The sequence below is a fragment of the Microtus ochrogaster genome, unplaced genomic scaffold (assembly GCF_000317375.1).
Source record: "Microtus ochrogaster isolate Prairie Vole_2 unplaced genomic scaffold, MicOch1.0 UNK70, whole genome shotgun sequence".
In the NCBI taxonomy this organism is placed as follows: domain Eukaryota; kingdom Metazoa; phylum Chordata; class Mammalia; order Rodentia; family Cricetidae; genus Microtus; species Microtus ochrogaster.
The window spans coordinates 832,979-857,763 of NW_004949168.1; the positions used below are offsets into that span (position 1 = coordinate 832,979).

Genomic DNA, 24,785 nt, shown 5'->3' on the forward strand with positions numbered 1-24,785 from the left:
TCCTAAGCTGAAGCCAGAGCTGTGACCAACATCCACCTGAGTCGTCGGATGGTCTGAGACCATTGTGAAGGATGTCGGAGACCTTCATCTCCACGACTCCAATTGAAAACAGTTTTGAATAGCTTTCTAATTCACGTGATGACAAGCAAGAAAGATGCCCGACCAGGGGACCATCCCCCCCGGCAGAGCAGGGAGGCTTTTGACGGCACAGCACCATTGCTGGCCATTTCTTCTTATCTCCCTCTTCCTGCCTGAACCAATGCTGCCTTTACCCTCAATGGCACTGTCCCAATTTGATTTTCCTATCCAAGATCTGATTTCTCCAAATGTCACAGAACTGACATAAAAAGGGAAACAGTTTTAGAAACCTTTGTGATCAGTCTTCAGCACACCAAAGGCCTGCATTTCTATAGCACAAAGACCAGGGCCAGCGAGAGGTTTTTGCTATCTTCTGCCCTGGTTCCCTGCAGAGCCGCCCAGACTCAGCAGTCACAGACAACACACTCATGTCACCAAACATAGTCTTCAGGTCACATTGGCTCACCCATATTGTACTCTTGTAATTTGGGTCACTTTGACGTGAAGTGTCTCTTTCTTGGTGCCAGTGGCATTGGGAGAAGGGGTTAGTTTTTCTTTGAACAAACACAAAGTCTGTGTTCCTTCCCTTCTACCACATCTATGCATATACCCCTCTCTCACACTGGGTTGAACATGTGTAACTCCAGGGCCAGGAGGATGAATAGGAAGATGGCATGGGGACCAGCCTGGGCTATGGTAAGGTGAACCTCCCTCAAAAACCATTGTCTCGCCTCAAAATCATCCCCAACACTCCACAAATCAAAAGAAAGCAGAAACCTATGGTTGAGTGGAGGAACAAAAGTGTTTATGTGTGTGTGTGAGTGTGAGAACAGGAGTGTGAGGATGTGAGTGTGAAGGTGTAAGAATGTGGATGTGTGCTGAGCGGTGGTGGCGCACGCCTTTAATCCCGGCACTCGGGAGGCAGAGGCAGGTGGATCTCTGTGAGTTCGAGACCAGCCTGGTCTACAGAGCTAGTTACAGAACAGGCTCCAAAGCTACAGAGAAGCCCTGTCTCAAAAAACAAAAACAAACAAACAAACAAAGAATGTGTACATGTGAGTGTGTAAGCATGAGATGGTGTGTGCATTGTCAGAGTTTGTGAGTGTGTAGGCATGCATATGTGCAAGTAGCTGAGGATATGTGTTAATGAACATGCCCAAGTATATGAGTGTAAATGTTTGTCAGAGGATGAGTCTATGTGAGTGTGTAAATGTGTGTGAGTTTGTGTGTGAGCATCTGGGTGAGGGTACAGGAGCATGTCTATGCAGTTGTGTGTGAATGTGTGTGTATTAGTGTGTGAGAGTGAGTGTTTGCGTGTGGTATGTGAAGGTGAGAATGTGAAATTGTGGGTGTGAGTGAGATAATGTGTATGTGTAAATGTATATATGGTTGACTCTGAGTGTGAGGTTTCCTATGGAAACATGTGAGCATGTGAGTGTAAAAGCATGTGCAAGTATGATCCTTTCTGAGTTTGTGTGAGCATCCATGTCTGAGTGCCTGAGAGTTTTTGAGTGCAGATGGATGTATATTTGAGTGTGAGAGAATGCGAGTCAGAGTTAGTGACTGTATGAGTGTGTGTACATGTGTGTATTTGACTTTGTGAATGTGTATATGTGGCATGTGTGAGCTTGTTTGTGTTTTGGTGTATCTGTGAGATATTTTGGGTGTGTGAATGGATCTGAGTGTGTGAGTGTGTCTAACTGGAGATTTTGAGTGAAAGTCCAGTGGGTGTGAGGTTGTGGATGTGTGGGTTTGTGGAAGTGTGTGTTTGTGATGTGACGGTGTGTGATGCTGAAAGTGTGTGTGCCAGCGTGTTGTTTTATATGTGGGAGTGGGTGTATGACTTGTGGAAATGTCATTGTATGATTGAATACGGATGCGGGTCAGTGTTGAGCATACGTGGATGTGTGTAAGTGTCAGTGTCTGGGATACTGTAAGACTGGGAGAGTAGTTTGACGTGTGGAAATGTGTGGGTTTTCTTTAACTGTGGATGTGTTTGAATGTGAAGGCCTGAGTATGTTTGTGTGTGTGAGTCAGAGCTGAGTGAAAGTGTGTGTGTCTGGACATGCATAAGTGTGCAAGTGTATGTATCTCTAAGTGTGTGAATATAGACACGGGTTTATGAGAGTGTGGGCATGTGAAAGTCTGAACATGGATATGTGAGTGTGTATTTGTTGTGTGTGTGTGTGTGTGTGTCTGTGAATGTGTGTGTTTAACAGTGCAGATGTGAGCACGTAGGCCGATGTTTTCGTGTGAACCTGGGAGCACGAGTGTGAGTGTGTACAAGTGTGTGAGAAACCGAAAGCATGTGAGTTTGAACATGTGAGTGTGTAAAACAGTGAGTGTGAGTTTGTGCGGCTGGGTTAGCAGGTAAATGGTGCTTGTGATTGTGAGCCTGACAGCATGTCTGATCGGGTGTGGCGCACGTGTGTGTTCAAGTGTCTTAGTGTGTGAGTAAGAGTGAATGGCATGCGTCAGGGTGTGGGATGTGTTTGAGTGTGTGTGCAAGTGCAGGAGTGTGAGAATATCTAGGGGGAAATGGATTTTGTGTTAGAGTTTATTGTGTGTGTTCAAATGTGTCAGTATGTCTGTATGAAGGTGTCGATGTGGTTTTGAGTGTTTGTGAATGCGTGTAAGAGTGTGTGTGCACAAACCTGATTGTGTTGTGTGCCTGTGATAGTATGAAGGTGTGAGTATGTGTTTACAAGTCTGCACATGTGTGGTAGTACATAAACATGTGTGTGCACATGCGCGTGGAGGCCCACAGCTGACAACATGGATCTGTATTTATTGTGCTCCACTTTACTTGGTGAGAGGCAGGGTCTCCACTGAACTGGAGCTCACAGATATGACTAACCCAGCTATGCAGCCTCCTCATTGTTTGTGCCGCTTATGCCCAGTTACAGATGTTTGCAACATCGCATTCCCTCTTCTCCCGCCCTTAGTTTTCTACACCTCAGAAAACTCCGCCCCCGTCTCAGCAGTCATTCAAGGCAGAGACTCCAGAGCCATAATTTTTTTTCTTTCCTTTCCCCTCCTTGTTCCACTGCCAAAACACGCATGTTCTATTTCAACAGCTCCTCTTCTACCGCTGCCACCTCATCCCCTGATGTCACCCAGCAGACCTGCCCTCCTTCCACGATCTGCTCTCCATGCAGGAGTCAGGAAAATCTTTTTAAAGCACAGGCCACAGCAGTCCTCTGTTTGACTGTTTCTGTGGCTTCTAGCTTCAAAAAGGACAAATGTCTCATCGATTTAATTATAGAAAGAGCCACATTGTTGTAATAAAGGCTTTGAGATACTGGAGTTTAAATAACATAATTATTTTTCTCTCCCCCTAACAGTCTGCCTGGTGTTCTATTTTCATTTCTGTCGCTGTGATGAAATACCCTGACAACAAGCAGCTTAGGGGGAGGAAAGGGTTTTCTTGGCTTATAATTCCAAGTTCATCGTTTTGGAGAAGTCAAGACAGGAATTCAAGCAGCTAGTCACATCACACCCATAGTCAAGCGCAGGCATCCTTGCTTACTTGCTCACTTGCTGCTAGATTTCACTAGCTGTTTGCATGTTTACTTTTATTTTATGTGTATGGTTGCTTCCCTGCGTGTAGGTCTGCATGACATGTGCATGCAGTGCCCACAGATGCCGGAAGAGGGTATCAGATCCTCTTGAACTGGCATGATAGACAGTGGTGAGCGTCCCTGCGGGTGCTAAGAATCAAAGCAAGACCTCTGCAAGAACAGTGCATGCTCCTAACCACTGAGCCATCTCTCCAGCCCAGTTTTCTTTACTCTTAGGCAGTTCAGGACCCAGCCCATGAAATCATGCAGCCCACAACAGATTGGGTTTGCCATCTAATCTAGACAGTCCTCAAGTGAGGTTCTCCTCTCAGACGTCTCTAAGTTGTGTATGCTGACATTTAAAATTAACCATCACACATGGTAGGATAGTTCTGTAGAGTCATTTGGGACTGAAGTCCCTCCCATCTTGTCCTCCAACTAGTGCATTGTCTTTATTTGAATAGTTGTGACTCAAGGCAGGGAGAAGGAAAGAAGTTAGCCGTAAGTAATTGCCTGTTGACTGAGGTTTCTGTCCCACCAGGTCCCACATCCATTTAGTCCCAAATAAACACACAGAGGCCCTCATTAATTATAAACTCAGGCTTCTTATTAACTCTTATAACTTTTATTAGCCCATAATTCTTGTCTGTGTTAGCCATGTGGCTTGGTACCTTTTTTTTGGTGAGGCATTCACATCTTCCTTCCTCTGTGTCTGGATGACAACTGCAGACTGAATCTTTCCTCGTCCCAGAATTCCCCTGTTCTCATTGTCCTGCCTATACTTCCTGCCTGGTTGTTCCACCTACACTTCCTGCCTGCTACTGGTCAATCGGCATTTTATTAAAATACAAGTGACAGGGTACAGACCATTTTCCATTCATTGTGGGCTAAGAAAAATCAGGTTTGATCAAGGAAGATGTCCTGAAGAATCTCCAATAGGAGCAGATGGTTCAGATGATCCAACATTTCAGAGGACCTCTGTTGCAGTTTCCTCTGAGTTCTGCATCTAGAACAGTATCAAGACTGCTAGCTGAGATAATCAAACCTCACAGAATATTCCATTCAGGACTTGACCATAATTCAAAATTTTCTTTAGGTCCCCATAAGATTATCAGCACCCCAAATCAGCAGAAAGTAGCCTAGATAAAAAACTATGCCCACAGTTCCAAAAAACGGATTTTAGATGTTTGCCTTTGTTTAGGGTGTTGGTTACAAGTTGTTATGGATAATGGTCAGGAGAAAATCTAAAGGAAGGAGATTCAATTAAGAATTCTTGTTTTGAAAAGGGGAGGGGGAATGAAGGAGTGCTGTGGGACAATGGTCTGTACACTGTCACTTGTATTTTAATAAAATGCTGATTGGCCAGTTGCCAGGCAGGAAGTATAGGCAGGGTAACAAGAACAGAAGAATTCTGGGAAGAGGAAAGATTAAGTTTGCAATCATCACCCAGACACAGAAGATACAAGATGAGAATGCCTTGCTGATAAAGGTATCAAGCCATGTGGCTAACACAGACAAGAATTATGGGTTAATATAAGATGTAAGAATTAGTTAATAAGAAGCCTGAGTTAATAGGCCAAGCAGTTTATGATTCTGTGTATTTCTTTGAGACTGAACAGCTGCAGTACCAGGCGGGACAGAAACCTCTGTCAACAATTGCCCTTCAATCAAGTGAGGGGCTATTACACACCTCTTTTCCGCTCACAATCCACCAGTAATAGCTTTTGTCATGTGCTTCCCCCACCAAGGAGCACTGGGAAATTCAGCATCTAAATGCCGATTCTTTTGCCAAGGAAGGAAAAGAGAATTGATCTGGGGAGAATGGCCTATAATCTGTCATCCTCATTGTGCCATGATAGCCCAACTACTCAGACCCTGGAATTCCTCTAATGCCTCCTCTGTCTTTCTTCTTTCACTGATCCTCAGGCATGGTGGCTTCCTTCCTGCTTCTCACACACTTGGAAGCCATGCCAACTGTGAGTCTCTTGTTTGCTCTCACCCTGAAAGGCTACCCAATGGTCCTTAATAATCTTCATTTTTATTTCCTTCAGGTAACAGCTTGAAAAATATCCCCTCCTTACAGAGGTCTTCTCTGACCCCCTCCTAATAATGTCATCCTATTCCTTGGGACCCAAAGTCTTCATTGTAACCTCACTTGATTTTTTTTAATCGACACTGGGTTTTTATGAAACCATTCATTTATTAACTAGCTCCTCACTGTGGACTGAGGTCTGTGTGGGGAGGCTTTATTTGTCTAATTCTTATCCACTGCTGTACCCTGAGTGCCAAGAACATTGCACAGACATAGTGACTGTTCAACAAATACTTGATAAGACAAGTTAAACAAAAGGATTTGAACCAATATATCCCCATCTTGTCCTTGTATAATTTTCTTATAGATCAAAATACTAGACTTTGCCTTGACACCCCTGGTTTCATTTGGCTCATTGTCCCAATCTCTAGATCTCTCTTTGGCTTTGGTTCTGGCTCGGTCCACTGCCTGTGGACTAACTAACAGGGCCTTCCCATGTCTTTCACTAGTTGGCAGCTTTGTGTCAAGTCAAAAGGTGTGTGAGGTGCTATGCTTCTTTAATTGATGCTTCTTGTTTACAGCAACAGCATCCCATTGAACTTCTATAACCCCTGCACCTGTGTATGCAACACGAAAGAAGTGCAAGATGTTTAAGGAACAAAGGTTTGGGGGGTGTAGATGCTAACTCCAGGTTTGGGGGGGATGTAGATGCTAACTCCAGGTTTGTGGGGATGTAGATGCTAACTCCAGGCCTACTCAGCAACTGAAACAATAACAAACCAAGCTCAAGGACAATGCCACGCCCCTGCTTGTGGTCTTGATGTTCTCAACTATGAAAGAGAGATGACCACACACTCTGCTTTCCTTGTAGATCGGCCATGAGGATCAGGTGACAATGTACGTGAGCATTCTGTGGAACAATCTTTTTTTTTTTTTTTTTTTTGGTTTTTCGAGACAGGGTTTCTCTGTGGCTTTGGAGCCTGTCCTGGAACTAGCTCTGTAGACCAGGCTGGTCTCGAACTCACAGAGATCCGCCTGCCTCTGCCTCCCGAGTGCTGGGATTAAAGGCATGAGCCACCATCGCCCGGCTCTGTGGAACAATCTTAAAATCCTAGTGGAACAGAAGGAAGAATCCAGACAGAGCCAGGGAGAACGGGGGCGCGGGATACAGAGAGCATCCTCCAAAGCCTGTTTACAAAGCATATGATGCCCATCGCTGAACACAATGAGCCTTGTGGCTCCCTCCCTTGGTTTTGATGCTGAATGCAGACATCTCTTCAAAGAAGCTGTGAAGGGAAGGATAGAGGCCTTTCTAAGAAGAGGTATTTTTAAACACTGTTAGAATCAGTTTAACCCAAGTATTTCATCCTGACACGGTCTCTCAAAAACGCCTGAGAGTGTGGAATTCACCACAAACAAACCCTTAAAATCCTCTTCATGTATCTCTCAAAACCCACGTACATAAATGATGTTTCTGCATCAAAGATCCCTGTTTTTTTCATCTCCAAAATCTCCTGATTCAGGCCTTACCCTCTTCTTTCCCACATTCTGCTGCTTCTGAGTCAAGTCAGACCAGACAGGATCTGAGCTCTCCCTCCCCTGTTACTTCATTTACACCATGACTAGGAGGTGCTGGGCTGGCTGTTTCTTATCGTTTCTACTTACCACCTCAATTTGTTGCCTTTTATATGAAAATAATTAAGTCTCAGAGATGACAGAGGTGAGAAGAGCAGACTCCATGTCTGCCAGAGACTGAGGCGTTTTTTGTTTGTTTATCTGTTTTGTTTTGTTTTTATAGTGTCTCAGTGCCTCTGCTCTGTCATGGTATTTTCCAGACTCTCCTGAGTTGTCCAACCCTGATGTCTTGAGTGGATAGCTTCTGCTCTTCTTGTGGTTCTCTGGAGACGGTAGATTTAGGAATAGTGGTTACTAGATGCTGGCTAACACACACACACACACACACACACACACACACACACACAGAGCTATAAATTCTCAGTTGGGGTGAGAAGCCAAAGTTGGCTGCTGATATACTTCCTCAGGCATTGTCCTGCTATTACAGAGTCTCTTGTTTATAAGGGATTGGTAAGTAAAACTAAGACCTACTGTCTTGGTTAGGGTTTCTACTGCTGTGAAGAGACATCACAACCATGGCAACTCTTATAAAGGAAACATTTAATTGGGGCTGGCTTACGATTTCAGAGGTTGACTCTTAACATCACAGCAGGAAGCACGGCAGCATGAGGGCAGAAAGGAAGCTGAGAGTTCTACATCTTGATCTGTAGGTAACGGGAAGTGAACTCACTGGGAATGACTTGAGCGTATATGAGACCTCAAAGCCTGCCCCCACAGTGACACACTTCCTCTAACAAGGCCACACCTACTCCAACAATGTTACATCTCCTAATAGAGCCACTGCCTATGGTCAAACATTCAGAATCCTGAGTCTATGGGGGCCATACCTATTCAAACCACCACACCCACGTCCTATCCTCTTAGGTCACTGAGAACGCACATTGTCTCTTGTCAAGTCCCTTTGAAAAGTTTTGCACCTAGCACGTAGTTAGGTGGAAAACCTCAAAGTGTCTGCGTTATTTGTAGCGGTTGAGATGATCAACCTCTTTGAGAGTGATTCTTCCAGCCCTTCAAAGGTTAGGCTTCCAGGATATCATGAAATGACTTCATTGGGTTGAATTAAGCTAATGTGTGAGATGTGTTGCGTGCTCCATACCATCATCGTATGAGATGATTAATTTAATTGTCAGCATGCCACAGTCTAGAGCCATCTGGGAACGGGGTCTCAGTGAGGGATTGTCTAGCTCAGGTTGACCTGTGAGCATGTTCCAAGGAATCTTCTTAATTGGGTTGATTGCTGTGGGAAAATGCACCATGAATGTTGATGGCGCCATTTCCTGGGCCAGGCCATACACTAACTATATGAGAGTGAACCGTGGGGCTGTCAGAAAAGTGTGCACGCATTCATTTCTCTCCGCTCCTGACTGTAGATGGCCTGTGACTAGCTGGGTTAGGTTCTCTCTGCCGTGGCTCCCCTGCTGTGATGGAACATCACCTGGAGTTGTGAACTAAAACAAACATTTTTGCCTCCAAAAAAGCTTGTTCTTGGGGTATTTTATCTTTGTCACAGCAGCAGGAATGAAGCTAAAACGAAAATAAGATTACTTTTAGACTAGCGAGTACATAAACAGAAAAGGTTTTGAATTCATGTGTTGAACTCAGGGACAACACACACTGATGTGGGGACATGGCACTGGGACTTTTCCCTGACTGTGGTGGATATGACACTTGTCTTAGTTGGGTTTCTATTGCTGTGGGGAGACACCATGACCACAGCAACTCTTATAAAGGAAAACATTTAACTGAGGTGCTCGCTTGGAGTTTCAGAGGTACCGTCCATTTTCACCATGGTCGGGAGCATGGTGGGGAGCATGGTGCAGGCAGATATAGTGAGTGCTGGAGCTGAGAATCCTACATCTTGACTCAGAGGCAGCAAGAAGTCAACTGGCTGTCACACTGAGGGAAACGAGCAAAAGAGACCACAAAGCTCACCTCCACAGTGACACACTTCCTCCAACAAGGCCATACCCCCTAATAGTGCCACTTCCTTTGGGAACCATTTTCTTTCAAACCTCTACAACACTCAAGCTGAACAGCTCAAGAGAAGGCCAAAGATGGCACGGAAGGCATTCTGGAGTAAAGGGCACAAGACACTGCAGTGCTTTCAAGTGCTGTAAGTGGCCCTCATGGTGCGGCATGGCAAGGAACTGGAAGAGAAGAAAGATGAATGTAGACAGCGGTACTAAGCTGTGGACCCAACAACCCAGATCCCAGAGGGCCTAGTGTGTGTCCTGAGTCACTGGATCACTGGATCACTGGAGTGCTTCAGACGAGCTGGAGAGGTTCGGAAGGTTGCAGACAGACACTGGCAAGTCAGACGTTAGTCTTTGCCAGAAAATTTACTGTCAATTGAACTACTGGCTATTTTAGTTTTCATTTTTGTGTATAGGAAATATTTTCACATCGTGTGTGTGTATGTGTGTGAAGCCCTCACTGTCCTGGAACTTGCTTTGTAAACCAGGCTGGCCTTAAACTCACAGAGATCCAGCTGCCTCTGCCTCCCAAGACCTGGGATTAGAGGTGTGTGTCACCACCACCCAGCACGTTTTCACATCTTGAATGTCATCACTTAGGGAAATTACGGTATGACATGGCTGTGTGTGAATGTGTGTGACATGTCCTCCTTGAGAATGTGTATAGTACTCTAGTTTCTCACCAGCAGCCAGTAGGCCCAGTCATCAACTTAGGGCCATCACCGCGTACGTGTCCAGGGCCTGAGTCTACTGTGTAGGTGTTGTCCACTGCTGGCCTCCTGCTGTAACCTACCTCTAAGGACCTGCCATCCTTCAGACTCTGACAGTGCTGGTCAAGTCTTCCTTTTTAAAACAAGAGGTGCACTTGGCAACTTTATCTGAATGTTATTTTCCTTAAATGCAAAAATATAAAGCATTCAATTTCATTTTGAACTTTCTTGAGGAGCTGGGGGAATGTATTGATTAAGTGCCTCAGAGTGAGAAATGTATTTACCACGAGGAAGAGCTGTTTGTCGGTTCTCAAAACCGTTTCCCTCTGAAGTTGTACACAGAGCCCTCAAACGTCTGGAGAAGAGGCATCAGCCGAAGACTCCCGGGCCTGCTCTGAGTGCCTTGAGTTTGACTCATGAAAACCCTCTTCATCTCTTAGTTATTTGAATCTGAAGACTCACCATGGGAAAATGTCTGCTCTTCAGGCTCCACCGTGGAGATTGCCTTGAGCACAGAATTCACTTCTCTTAATAAGTGCCCTTTTCCCACAAGAATTTATTGCTACAGATTTGTTAAAAATTGCCCAGTGTGTTTGAATTTCTATATCAAATGCTAGAATGGAAAGAAAATGTAATGTTATGGGAAGCTTTGGTTAGATTAGTTTGAGGTTTTGTTTACATGGAGGAAACAAATGAGTCTTTTTTTTTAATTTAGAAGTCACATCTATTTTAGAAGTCATATAAGTGAAAATATTCATACATGTATAATTTACAAATTAATCATATGTGAATTCAATTATTTTTCAAGTCACATACATGAGTTCAGCTACAACTTACAAGTTAAATCATATACGTGCGTTCAGTTATAATTTTACCAGTTCAATAGGAGCGAACTCACCGATGGACAAATCCCTTCCCACTAAAGTTTCTCTCATAGCCATGTTAGCGAATGAAGCTTTGGTCTAAAGCTGAGACACACAGGAAGAATTCTGTCCAAGTGTATTCTCCACATGAGAAAAGGAAGCACAAAGCTGTAATTCATCTCTGAGAAGAGAAAGATAAAAGGATATGCAGTCAGAGATGGGAATATGGGGCAGAGGACCAGTCATTTTGACACTGGTGCGTAGCATAACAAACCTTACACTCTCGTGAACTCAGGATGTCTTTCCTGCGTGTGCTGAACAGATTACATGGGTGGATTACTGTACTTGCCATTTGAAGTTGCTGTATCAAAAATGTTACAGATTCTATCTCCTAAACTTAGTAAATTTATTTTTGCACAGTTTTATAACCTAGAAAATCCAGGGCAAAGATGTCAGTGCATTCATCTCTGATGAAGGATCTTTTATCCTGCATTGTCAGTGGATGCTCTGTTGCTGTGTCCTCCTGTGACCAAGAGACAGAAGCATGGCAGCACACAGGCAGATGTGATGCAGGAGAAGGAGGTGAGAATTCTACATCTGGAGTCAGAGGTAGCAGAAAGCAAGAGGCATTAGGCCTGGTTTGGGTCCTTGAAATCCCAGTGGGACACTTCCCCCAACAAGATCACACCAGCCCAATAAGGCCACACCTCCTAAGTCTTTCCAAGTAGTTCCACTTCCTGCCTAATGACTAATCATAAAAACATGTGAACCTTTGGGGGCCATTCTTATTCACATCAACACACACACACACACACACACACACACACACACACACACGTGTAGTGGCATTTCAACTGTATTTTAATAAAACTTGTCTGAAGATCTGAGAGTTAAACAGCCCCACTGGTCAGCCTTACAGACCAAGTAATGGTAGCACACACCTTTGTTAGGAGCCAATTTCCTCCTAAAATCATTGCAGAAACCATCACCCTAGGGGAGTCTGCAGAGAACCTCACACCCCTAATTATGTTAGGAATTGTTCTATTGACAGAGCCTACCCCACACCCAAATTTGCTGATGGAGAGCTATCTGGAGAGATATCGGTTTGCAGAACCCACCCCACATTCCAAACTATCTAGGTCCCTAGGTGTGGCAACTCGTGACTTCTTGGCCTACAGTGACCTGACCGAAGATAACCTCCTGTCTACGTGACCAACACGGACCACGTGACCAACATGAACCACGTGGCAAGAGCTCAGACCCCTGTGCCCACCCCCCAACTCCATACCCTATATAAGTTGTACCCCTTCTCTAATAAACTGAGGCTTTGACAGGAACCCCAGCTTAGCCTCCTTCCTCTTTTCTAGCTCATATCTTCCAGATAGCGCCTCTCCGGGACCCTGGAATAACTGAACTGCCAGACGGGTTCACTAACCCTAGACTGGTGACCTGTCAAGGCAATCAACACACCTTTAATCCCAGTAGCCACACAAGTTTACCATAGAAATTGGGTAGTGCATGCCTTTAATCCTTAATCCCAGCCCTAGAGAGGATTATTAAACAGGAGGAAACAGTTTTCTACCACAGTCTCATTCTGAGATTCCTGGAGGCAGGATCGCCATTTTTGGACTGAGGTCAAGGTAAGAGAGCCAGCAGCTGGCTGCTTTGCTTTTCATGTCTTCAGGTTGAACTCCAACTTCTCTCTCTGAGTTTTATTAAGCGCACACACACACACACACACACATACACACACACACACACACACACACACACACACACACACGAGACTGGAACAAGAGAATTAAATGGGGGAGGGAAGAAAGAAGGGAGTAGGGAGGGAATAGAGGGTGAAACAGCTAAAACTAAGGGCTATTCAAAGAGCCATATGGAAACCGAATACAGTAGAAGTTTCTTAAAATATATACATTTATGAAATAAATCTAAATGGAAACACCAAAAAGGGGAGATGGACTCCAGATGGATCTCTCTCATCACCAGAAGAAGCTTCCAGTACTAGGAATGGGTGACATCTAATCAAGTTGATGGCCAAAGGGGCCCCATGGAACCCCCAAAACCCAGGCTGTTCCCAGGGCTATTGGCTGCTCTTCACAAACAGGTAAGGTAAGGTCCTATTGCTGAAGATAACACCTATATAACTCACTGAACACGGAGAAAAAGTCAAGCTGGTGCTTACTCAGATCCTTGATCCCTACAGACTAGCATTCATGGTACTGGAAGATACTCTTCACGCTACTAGAGGAGAGAGGTAAAAACCAACCCAGCCACAAACCCTGCAATCTATAAATGAAGATCTGCCTGTAAGACGTGCTAGCACAATAGTGGCACCTAGACACGTGTGCATATGAGCAATGCCAATAGAGACTCATTAGGTTTATGTACACGTGTGCATGCATGTGGATGCGAGTATATGACAATAGCGATTAGAGATCATGAATTTGGGAGGGAGATATGATGGGGAGGAAGGAGAAGAATGGTATATGTACAGTGCTCATGTATAAAGTTTTCAATTTTTTTAAATAAAATTTTAAGGAGCATAGTTGAATTAGCTTTTGGCAGATCATTTTATGTGTACTGGGAGCTATTCGTGTGGAAGTGGTAAGCTTCTCTGGGTGGTTTTTGAGTTTAGAATTTTCTATATTGTTTTAAGGTAGACTCTTCAGGGTACCATGCGAGGAAAACTAAGCACTGTGATTAGACATCCTATGTGGGAGTCTGTCCCAGGAGGAGACGAATTCTTCCTCTTCCGGTAGCCACTGGGGACTTGTAGCTCATCTAGGAATGCTCCAAGCACCGCCTTTAAAGACCACACCTCTTAAGCAGCGCCTTGCACTCCTGCCTCTGTCCAGCACGTCAACTCCTGGAAAGTTAAGAAAGTCGGGAGTTCCGTGAATGCATGCCACTAGATGGCGTGTCAGGCTAACTTAACATCCCTTGGCTGGCCTTGCCATGTCTTCTCTTGCTATGTTGGGTGAGTCATCTCAGGCCACCTGAAAAACACTGGGAAAATGCTTAAAACCCATTGAGCAGAGAATGGAACTTTCACATACATGGTATGATAAGAATTAGGATGTCTCTGCCAAGAGAAATGTCTCTGCCAGAAGAATCTGAAATCGGCCTACTTATTTGTTTGAATTAAAAGTATCTAGCTTGCTCATTACAGGTTCCCTATCCTCAGCTGCCCAAGGAACTAACTGGGGACATCGCCTTGGGCTCCTGGGAGCCACTCTAGGTTCAAGTCTCTTGCCAACCCTAAGGTGGCTCCCTTATCTAAGAATTGTGCTTCCGTGCTCCCCTATCCAACCTTACTTTATCCCAATCATCCTTTTCCCCCAAGTTTCCCCCCATCCTCCCCTTCTCCCTTTTCTCTCCCCATTACCCCTTACCCCCATCCCATCCCACCCCCAAGATCCCAATTCTCACCCCGGCAATTTTGTCTACTTCCCATAGCCAAGAGTATAACTATATGTTTTTCCTTGGGTTCACCTTCTTACTTAGCTTCTTTAGGTTCGCCAATTGTAGACTCCGTGACCCTTATTTATGGCTACAAACCAATTATGAGTGAGAACCTGTAATGAGCCTATCCTATAGCAATACTGACGAATATCTTGCATATCACCATAGAACCTTCATCTGGTATGGAGATAGAGACAGAGACCCACACTGGAGCACTGGACTGAGCTCTCAAGGTCCCAGTGAGGAGCAGAGGAGGGAGAACCTGAGCAAAGAAGTCGGGACCACGAGGGGTGCACCCACCCACTGAGACAGTGGATCTGATCTACTGGGAGCTCACCAGGGCCAGCTGGACTGTGACTGAAAAAGCATGGGATAAAACCGGACTCTCTGAACATGGAGAACAATGAGGGCTGATGAGAAGCCAAGGACAATGGCAAGGGGTTTTGATCCTACTTAATGTGCTGGCTTTGTGGGCGCCTAGCCAGTTTGGATGTTCACCTTCCAAGATATGGACGGAGGGGGGAGGACCTAAGACTTACCACAGGGCAGGGAACCCTGACTGCTCTTTGGACTGGAGAGGGAGGGGGAGAGGAGTGCAGGGAGGGGGAGAAGGGTGGGAGGAGGGGGAGAAGGGTGGGAGGAGGGAGAGGGAAATGGGAGGCTGGGAGGAGGCGGAAACTTGTTTTTTTTTTTCCTTTTCTCAATAAAAAAAAACTGAAAAAAAAATAGATAAAATAAAAAAAAAAGTATCTAGCTGGGAGGTGGTGGCGCATGGGAAGCAGAGACTGGCCAGCCTGGTCTACAGAGTGAGTTCTAAGACAGGCTCCAAAACTACAGAAAAACCATGTCTCAAAAAACAAAACAAAACAAAAGTATATAAAAACTTAGATTGGATTTAGCAAAAGTAAAGGAAAATAGACACTTTTGTGTCTAGTCTTTCCTTGCTTCTTTAATGAAATTAAGATCAATAATTTCTTTAGTAGTCCTCACAATTAATGATCTGTTCACATTTAACCCCTAAAATAATCTTATGTCTGCTATTTAAACAGCCGTTCTCTTATAACAATCCAATTCTGAACCACATGTAAAATCAAGGCTCCTTACTACCCTGTTTTATCTCATTAGAAATATACATATTTTTTTTTCTGCCTAGCATGTCTTTACTTGGTTGCCCCTTAGTCTTAAGCTTTCTAACTGCTGTGTATAGATAGATTTGGGGCAGCAGGGTATGTTAAAAAGCAGGAAAGGGTTCTTCTTGACTAACACTAACATATCACCATATTCCACCACACATGTTCACAATTAAAATGCAAAAACCACACAAAAACACAGGAAATCATGGGAAACAGTTAGCTAATTAGCGATCTCCATAATCAAAGCTACAAACATTGTAGGTATTGCAATATGGGTTATACAAAATTTGGATGGATAATTACAAAGAAATAAAGTGAAACTGAAGATACGAATAAGGGGTGACAGTGTCAAATGACCACACAGACTTGTAAAAAGAGCTCAGAGGAACAGCCATAACGGAAAAACCTATTAGAACCAGAGCTGGAATCGGCTGATGAGAAAATGAGTGAGTTGAAAGACAAACATGAAGAAATTGCCCAGAATAGAAAGCAAAAGACAAAGAAAGAGAAAACACAGAACTATATTAAGAAATACAGAGTAGAACAAGAAGATGTTAATGTTTAATTGGATTTGTCAAAAGAGAGTTTAAAGATGAAATATTTGATGTGTTAATAGCTTAAAGATTTCCATATTTGACGAAAAGCCAACCCACGGACTGAGGAAGCATGAGTCCTAGCTGGAATAAATAAGAAGAAACCCACAGTGATGTGTGCATTGGAACCTAAGAACACTCGAGACAGAGGGGAAAGTTAAAAGTGGCCAGAAGCAGGCTATGCAAGAAGGGTTCCAGTGAGGGCCCAGCATAGAAGAGCAGCAGAACACAGGGCTCTCGAACCAGACTGAATATTCTTTGCAATGAACACCTGCACGTAAAGATGTATGGGCTAACAGGGTTTACTGTGGGCCTCACTGTGTCACATGGCAACTTCCAGGGAGAGATTTCCTCTTTCTCCCCTTCCCCTTTCTCCTTGAAATTTTACTTTACTTGGGGTGGGGAGGGAGATGGGCGGAATGGGGAGGCATGTTGTGAAAGACACATGAATAAATGAGGAAGTTTTGAAAAAGGCAGCCAGAAGAATAAGGCAGGTGTGTGACAAAGGAGGAAGATGGGGCTGGTGGCTGGCCTCTCAGAAGTCACAGGGGGAGCCAGGAGGAAGTGGAAGAACCATTTCAGTCTGGTGAAGAAAGCATTTTATGAGTGAGCATCCCCTTTGGGGACAACAAGGCTCTTTGATTGAGATCAACAAAGGCCAACAGCATATCCTACCAGGGGACCAGCACAAAAGAAAACTTCCTTCAGGAAGGAAAACAGTTCACAAAGAATCTAAAATGCAGCCAGAAAAAAAATGTATAGGGGAGAAGGAGGAGGGGGTGATTCTAAACATACTTGAAAAATTTAAAAAAATATTTTAAAAGCTGGAAAAATGGAGTTAAAACATTAATCAAATAGCAGGAAGTCTAGAAGAGGTGTGAGAGTCTAACTGCTCTAGAATCTAATTTTAAATTAAGCCTACATGGAAATATTTAACAGAATTACTAGAAGAAGAGAGTTAAGCCCAAATGTTTTAAGGAAGGGCAGGTTTTCTGGAATCCCTTGACAGGGCCTGGCCACCCAAGGGTTGATAGCTCCCCAAGATCCTCACCACTGTTCATGCTCACTAAGGTTCCTAACTGCCTCCCCTTAATTGGGGTGCTGCGAAATTTCTCAAATCTCATCAGAAACTAAAATGTCCTCCCACCAATGGCTTCCCTCTTCCCTTCCCCAAATGTAAGTTCGATCAGGCAAATGCTGACTCTCTCCTTGACAAGGAGCCAGATACCATCATTGTCCAACTACCTCATCTGCCTTGCATCCTGAAATACTACAGCAGTGAGTGGTGACAGAATTTACCTGGTCCCGCAGCTCACTAAAATCTGTGAGAGCCCACAGATGTCTGTGTCTGCCTCTACAATATAGTACTGAGACCATTCTCTGGACAGTGTGCCCTGCAGTGTGAGGATGAGGATGTCATCAGTACCAAGCACTTGGCTTCATGCTTCCATTCCCACACATTGTCACTCTGTATGACTCTTTCTCTTAGAGAGAACACTTACTGCAAGACCCTAACAAACCGGAATCTAGTTGTGTAGTCAATTGAGCACAGCACAAGTAGATGAAAATGCTTTATTTACTTTAAAACATTACAATTGAATGCACTTGTATGTCGGACATAGGGAAAAAATCATGGTCAACAGTGACACAAACATTTCTGTTCTGATGTCACAGACAAGGCACAAAAACAACTGGGCAGGCGACTCTCGTGGAGTAGGCGTCTTCCCTCCATCCCACTGTTTGAATGTCACGTTCTTTGATTTCACAAGGAGATTCCTCATAGAGTCGTGTCTAACACCTTTGTTAATAAATGTGGCAGGAGAAAAGCTATGGGCATCTTTCTCAGTCTTCTAGATAAAAGAAGTCAGACCACAGTTAACCCCATCAGTCAGCCCCACCAAAACCTCTAGCGAGACTTCTACCTCAACTGCTACAACTTCCTCCTCGCCTTCTTTGTCTCCCTCTAGACCCAGATCCTCAGCTCTACCTTTAAAAATCTCAAAATACAGTGAAGATGATGGCTCCTGCCCACAGCCCTGGAATTCTGCACCTTGGATGAACCTGTAGCTAGGCTTAGAAATTCCTCTTGGAGAAGAATCCAGGAAGTTGCAGCACATTTATCCAAGCCTTCCCCCATCACAGTACGGTGTCTAGAATGGAACTCTTCTCCAGCAGAAACACCTCCCTCTCGGGGCAGACTTCTAGGAATGGCATGTGGTTAGATGAAGTGACAAACGCCTGTCTTCGTGACTCCTCCTCACCACAGAGTCCAGGACTCTCCTCACTACACATCTGTGCAAAGAACAAGCTGAAGTCTGGGCCTGTGAGTACTGCGGGGGTCGGTAAGAAACCCGAGAGTCAGAAGGCCTTCTAGAGACTCTGAAAGCCTTCCTGCAGTAGGCGAGTCCCTTGGGAGCTCCACATTCTGCAGGATGGGAGAACACCTACCCCGCCTTTATCACAGGGCTTGCTGTGAAGAACAGATGAGAGAATGCTTGCAGAATTGGTCTGTAAACAGCAATGTATCACAGAGGTAATGTATGTAGCATTAGAAACTGACCTTATCACCCCAACGATGCTAACCTGAGGCTGATGCTTGAAGCAACTCAACTTCTCCCTCTCAACTCTGATGTCATAGGGGCCTTTGAGCTTCAGTGATCATTCCACATGACTAGGAGGCAGGGTCCTGGAAGGGGAAACTAGGCACTATCTTGCTTCTAGGACCTTAGATTTCTCATAGACGATTTCTAAACTTTACACATCACTTCTAAACTCCCACAAGATTCTGGCAGCAATTAAACCTGATTTTTGGAAGTGCTAACGTTGTATATTTTATTCTTTTCCTCCACCCGCTTTTGGTCCTAACATGAAAGTTATGTTATTAGCAAGGCTGTTATTTTGTACCCTTTAAAAATGACTTACATTTGCCATTTTCCCTGATGGCTTTCTTTCTTTCTATTCACAATCCAAGTTTTATTCAGGATGGCATCAAGGGAATAAGAAAATTACCTGTAATTCTTGTTGTCTGATCTGAGGCTGTCACAACAGATCACTATTCTGGGAGTTGGAACATATCAAGCAGGCTCCTGGGGAGGGCTTCAATCTCTCCCCCTTGAAACGCTTCCTTTCAGCTGGACTGTGGCACACCAGTCTCCAGTGTCACAGCCAGACTGCTCGGTGCCTCATCAGTGCCAACCCCAAGGGAGTCAGAGGGACCTCACACCAATATTTGAATAAAATAATCCCCAGCCCAAACAATGTGGATGGTCAGCAGTCGGGGTGCACCAGAGGTGGGGTGCACCAGAGTTACGATTCAGTGTAGCACTACCCAAAGGTATCTGCTACATAGCTTTCTGAAAGCACGTGTTCAGAGTACAAGCCTTTACTCCAGACCCACCCATCCATTCTCCAAGACACAGCCCAGGTTTTGTTTTGTTTTGTTTTGTTTTGACAGTGGCCATCAAGTAATCCTTGTGTTTTGACTTGTTATTGTTTGACCCTTTAAGACAGAGTATCGTGTAGCCCAGGCTGGCCTTGAACCCACTAATTAGCCAACGATGACCTTGAATTTCTAACCTCCTGTATCCACCTCCGAAATGCTGGGATTACAGGCATGTGGCACTACTCTTAGTTTGTACAGCGTTGGGTATTGAATCCAGGGCTTTGCACATCCTAAGCAAGTACTCCCAACTGAGTCACGTTCCCAGCCCTGCAGACAAATAATTACCAAGTAGTCTTTAAATGCTTTACATCTTTTTTATGTGTGTATTTTGCCTGCATGTGTCTGTGCACAATCGTGTGCAGTTCCTGCAGAGGCCAGAAGAAGGTATTGGATCCCCTAGAACTGGAGCTGGGAGGCACCATGGTCTGGGAAGTGAATGTGGACCCTCTAGAAGAGTAGCCAGTACTCTTAACTACAGAGCCACCCCTTCAGCCTCCTTTTTAAGAATGCATTTATTTGTATGTTGTAAGTATTTTGCCTACATGTAAGTGTACCACGTGAGTATAATGCTTCCGGATGTTCTAAGAGATCACTGAGGCCCCTGGAGTTGGGGCTACAGAAAATTATGAGCCACCATGAGGGTGCTGGGAACCAACCTCAGGTCCTCTGCTAATTCAAGTAATTCTTATAGCCAGGCAGATTTGGGAAACACAGACCCAATAGCAAAGGTCTGAAGACTGGAATCTAAAGATCAGATGGGTTTGTGACATCATTTGGGAGAATGAGTTTATCTGTCTATTTAAAGAGGGGTGGGGAGTGAGTGAACTATAACAGCATTGGTCGCTTCATTCCTCTTGAAGACTGCTTAAGCTCTAGCCAGATTGTTATAGGTAGTGCCAGCCCCTGCTCACCCTGGTGTGCCCAGCCCGACACCAAGTGCAGAGTGGGGAATCATAAGAAGCGAGGCGAGACACCCAGACTGTGTGAGACTTCTTGCTTTTGCACAAATTCTGCACCCCAAGCTAGAGATACAAATACTCAGAGGACCAGATGCTGAGCTCCCCCTGGGCTTGCTTGGGTGGAAGAACTGATTACCATCCTCAGTCTCCTAATGAGTCTCTACACAGCCTAGAGAAGGACTCTGAGCACCGCGGACACCTCCCGCCACCTGCTTCCACACTTCCTCCGCCAGCCTGTCCCTGACTCAGCTGTGACTCAGAGACAAAGACAGGAGCTCCAGCACCAGCCCTCCAGGTGCCCTGCCACTCAGCCCTCTCCCCGTTTCCTTTATCTCTTTACAGCTCAGTTTCACAGCCTGGCTTTGCAGATCACTAAGCATGTCCCCCCCAAAAATGGGATGGATGGACAAACACAACACTTAAATATCAAAATATTTCCATTTAAGTTTAAAAAATTTAAATCTCTGGGTTTATTATAATTTATCCATAGCACTATTTCCGATCATATGCATAAAATATCCTTATCCTTTCTTGGGCATGTCTGAGCATCCTTATTAAATTGTAGGGACTCAAGTGGATGGAGATCACATCTTATACCAGACTTACCTTATGCCCTAGACAAACAGGAAAGGAACTAATACGCAGAGGCACTTCCTATGCAGGACACACTATGTGGAGAAAGGGCCGAATAAAGAAAAGTCAAGGGCACGGAGGACAGCCAGCTTTGCCTTGCCCGCTCAGCGTTATCTCCTATCCACATACCCGGAAACAACTCCTTTCCCCCACTACTGCAGGTCTGGAAGCCCAAATGATTTATGCAGCCCTACAAAGAGCAATCTGTTGCCCCCCCTTTCCCCAGTTATTTCAAAAATCTTGTTATCATCTTTACATTGATTTTTTTTTAAATTGCCAGCCTACAGTCTTGTTGCCTTGGAACGTTATATTTCCAATTTTAAGAGTTTTTACTATTGCTCCCCTCAGCTCTCACCTAGCTCATATATGCCCCTGGCTTTCCAAATTAATATATTTGGTCTCTGAAGCCTGTGCTATGGGGCTCTTTGGTGCTCAGCAACCTGACACAGTGCTCAGTATAGCAATAGCTACTGCAGCTAGCCAATATTCTTCAAAAGTGCCTGAGCAGGTTGAACTCAAAAGCTGGTGATTAGGAAATGATGTTTTTGTCATATTGATTTAGAGCCCAAACAGACAGACCAGATCTAGGCTTTCTGAGGCCAGGGGCATTATCAAGCCTAAAACTCAGCACCAGGGTTATGGCTTTTGTCTTCCAGCCCTTGGAAGTACCAGCACTGGGCTGAAGTATCTTCCTGTTCCACCTAGCTCAGGCCAAAGTAACCATGACTTCCTTTGGCAGGCCAATACTCCTCCAGGCAGTGATATTAGCTTATCCCTCCAACCCTCACCCATCACATACGTGGGACCCTTTTTTTTTTTTTTTTGGAAATGTCATGAGAAACAATGGATACTAGAAGAACAGACTCTGGAATTCCCGTCAGGCGGTCCCGGAAAAGTCTTGAGGAAATTCTGACCAACCTTCTTCAGAGGCTATACACAGATCAGGAAGTAGAGAATAGACAACCACTGGGTTGTGGGATAGCAAGTATCATCTTCCTCCAGTCATGTCACCCAATCACGTGACTCACCACAAACATGCAAACTGCAAAGTCTGTCAAACAAAGTGAAGGCTGTAGGACACCTAAGGTTGGGTGAGTAACTGATTCAGGGCCAAGCATTCTGACAGGAGAGAGGTTTAGCCTTGACAATAAAGGAACACACAGGAGTACCAAACTTCTTTTTTCAACTGGGAACCCCCAGTTTGGGCTTGGCTCAGCTAGGCAGTTCTTTTGTTGGTCGTGACTAGATGCTCTTCTGTGTCTGCTGAGTTGATAAAACTACTGCCACACACAACAACAACAGTGGCCAGGCTCTTCTCTCACCACGTAGGACAGATGGTTCAGGTACATTTGCTCGGGTCCATGAGCAGCGAGACAGGACAAACTCCATGCACAGGAACTCGAAAAGGGAAGCGTTTGCGGCTACTTTGGCAGTTTACACATGTTACAAAGTCCAGAGCCTTCTCAGTTTGGGAGTTAGGCAAAACCAATCACTTTTTGCAAGGGTAGGAAGAGGAAATGCTTCTTGCTGAGAAAGTGGTGTCTCTCTTGCCAAAGCATCTACAGTGGCAGGCCAGTGAGGGCAAAAGTTGTAGACACCACATCCCTTGCAGTGGCAGGATCAGGATGGCAGAAATCATCCGTAAATGAAGTGCAAATCCAATAAAACAAAAACAAAAAACCAGAGTGTGTTTGTGGGGAAAGCAGCCCACATTCAAGATATAATGTGACTATACGTTATTTTCCTCTTAAATCCTTTCCCATTTTTCAGCTTGTATCATTGCTTTCTCTTTTTCTCCTTCTCTTTCACATGTGTATTTTAAACATCTGTCAAAGGCACCCAATGACAAGCTATTCACACTGCAGAGCGGAGTAGAACACCCTCAGACACACCAGCCCCTGAAAAATGCTGGAGAGGGGAGAAGAGGGGAGGGAGAGAGACCTTAGGAGTTCAAGGCTTGGGTGCCGCTGTGTACAACAGAAAGATGAAAAGCAGCTTACGTCGCCTGAATGGAAAAAGAAAGACCACTTAGACAGCGTTGCAAAATGCTATCCTGTTTGTCCTGGCCACTTAAGAATTGTGAGTCAGAGCAGCAAATTGGAGTCATTTCTATGATTGCCCAGGAGGTCACGGCCACTAAGCTCATCAAAGGCCTTCTGATTTTAGCATAACAAGACTCATTGACCAGTGACTGAAAGTGATGGGGATAAAAGGTACATTTTACCTTGAGGTTATCTCTCTTGTGAGCAGAAGGTCTTCTAACGGTAGCAATAAAACTTTCTGCCTCTAAGCACAGAACAACACTTGTAGAAAAACATTCCGCAAGCATAGTAGTGTCTAGAGGTCATGGGTCCAAAGCTACCTGTTTCAGAACTGGGCATAGAGTCTTGATGCTGCTAAGGAAGCGGGGGGTAGAGCAGGGCAAGATAAACCCTGTGGTTTATTATGTGGTATGTTCTCACACATCACTGTTTTCTTGGTGAGTTTCTCAAGCTAGATGGGCACTAGGATTTGAAATCAGCCCCCTTAAAGGATGCCTCCTATCCCTTCCTAAAGCAGAGATCAGCACATCTTCCAGGGTGGTTGTTGGTCAGAGAAGGTCCTAGGCTTGCTGGCTCTCAGATCTGTGCCTCGCCCCAGCAGTCTGCCTCTGATTTCTAGGGATCCGGAGATGCATCTTGAGACCATCAGACCACAAGGGACATTCTGGTTGGAAAGTCACTCTAGAGAAAAGCAGAAAGAGTCCCACATTAAACCCCAGACCCACAGAGCAGCAGACACAACTGACTGCTAACTGGGAGAGTTGAGAACCTGCACAAAGCCAGGCACGCCTTGATTCAGGACTTTGTTAGATGTGTGATGATTATCCCAAAGCCCAGAAAATAAAGTCAGTATACATCGGAGGGAACTCAGTTCCATGGCCAAAGGATAAGTTTCCATTGCCTGCAGAGTAATGATGGTTGGAACGCTATGACACTAAGTGTGGGTGGTGTGCCATTAACCTGAGTCACCTCAAAGTTTCCTCCTTGCTCACGGTACCTTGGTCATGGCATTTCTCTAGTTCAAGGACAACAAAAGATACTCAGTTGTGTGGGGGAAGTTAATAATAAAGCCAAACACCTTTTTCCTGTCCATGGTCTTTTTCTCCATATTGCATGCTCAAAAAAAAAAAAAAAAACCAAACCCAAAACAACAACAACAACAAAAAACCAAAAACAATCCACTCAGACCTGAGGTGTGTGCAGCTCAGGGGTAGAGTGAGTGCTTGCCTGGCATGGGCAAGGCCCTGCGTTTGCGCTCCACCAAAAAGGAAAAAGTCAGGAAGGTAGACAGGCAGCCCAGCTTAGAATGGGGAAAATAAAACGCCGAGTGGGCAGGCTACCTGATACACAGAAATTCTCGGCATGGAGAGTGATATCCAAAGCACACTGTATGTGTGTGTGGGAGTGGTGTTGTGGAAGTAGGGAACAGAAGTACTTTGGTGCCGCTCTGTGGACATGTGACTGTTCCCCAACTTTTCTGAAGTGCACAGCTCACTTTCAGGGGGCTGAAGGAAGGGCAGGGTGCTCTTTCATTCAAAGAAGCAGTAAAGCCTATATAAGTCCATTTATAGGAGAATTGAGCGGAGGCAAAGGCTTCCTTCACACATGCAAGGTGCTATACCCGGCATACACTCAGTCATAATCAGGAGGAAGGAAGT

General features: G+C 44.8%; 1 protein-coding gene across 4 annotated transcripts in view; it reads right to left on the reverse strand.

Annotated features, from left to right (window-relative positions):
* Positions 1-23,491: 23,491 nt before the first annotated feature.
* Positions 23,492-24,785, reverse strand: part of Ildr2 (immunoglobulin like domain containing receptor 2) — a 57,131-nt gene continuing 55,837 nt past the window's right edge. For all 4 annotated transcript variants that reach the window (XM_005370088.3, XM_026777518.1, XM_026777516.1 and 1 more), the window contains one exon: positions 23,492-23,808. In XM_005370088.3, the coding sequence (XP_005370145.1) occupies positions 23,773-23,808 (36 nt within the window). In that variant the 3' untranslated portion in view covers positions 23,492-23,772. The remainder of the gene's footprint in view (positions 23,809-24,785) is intronic.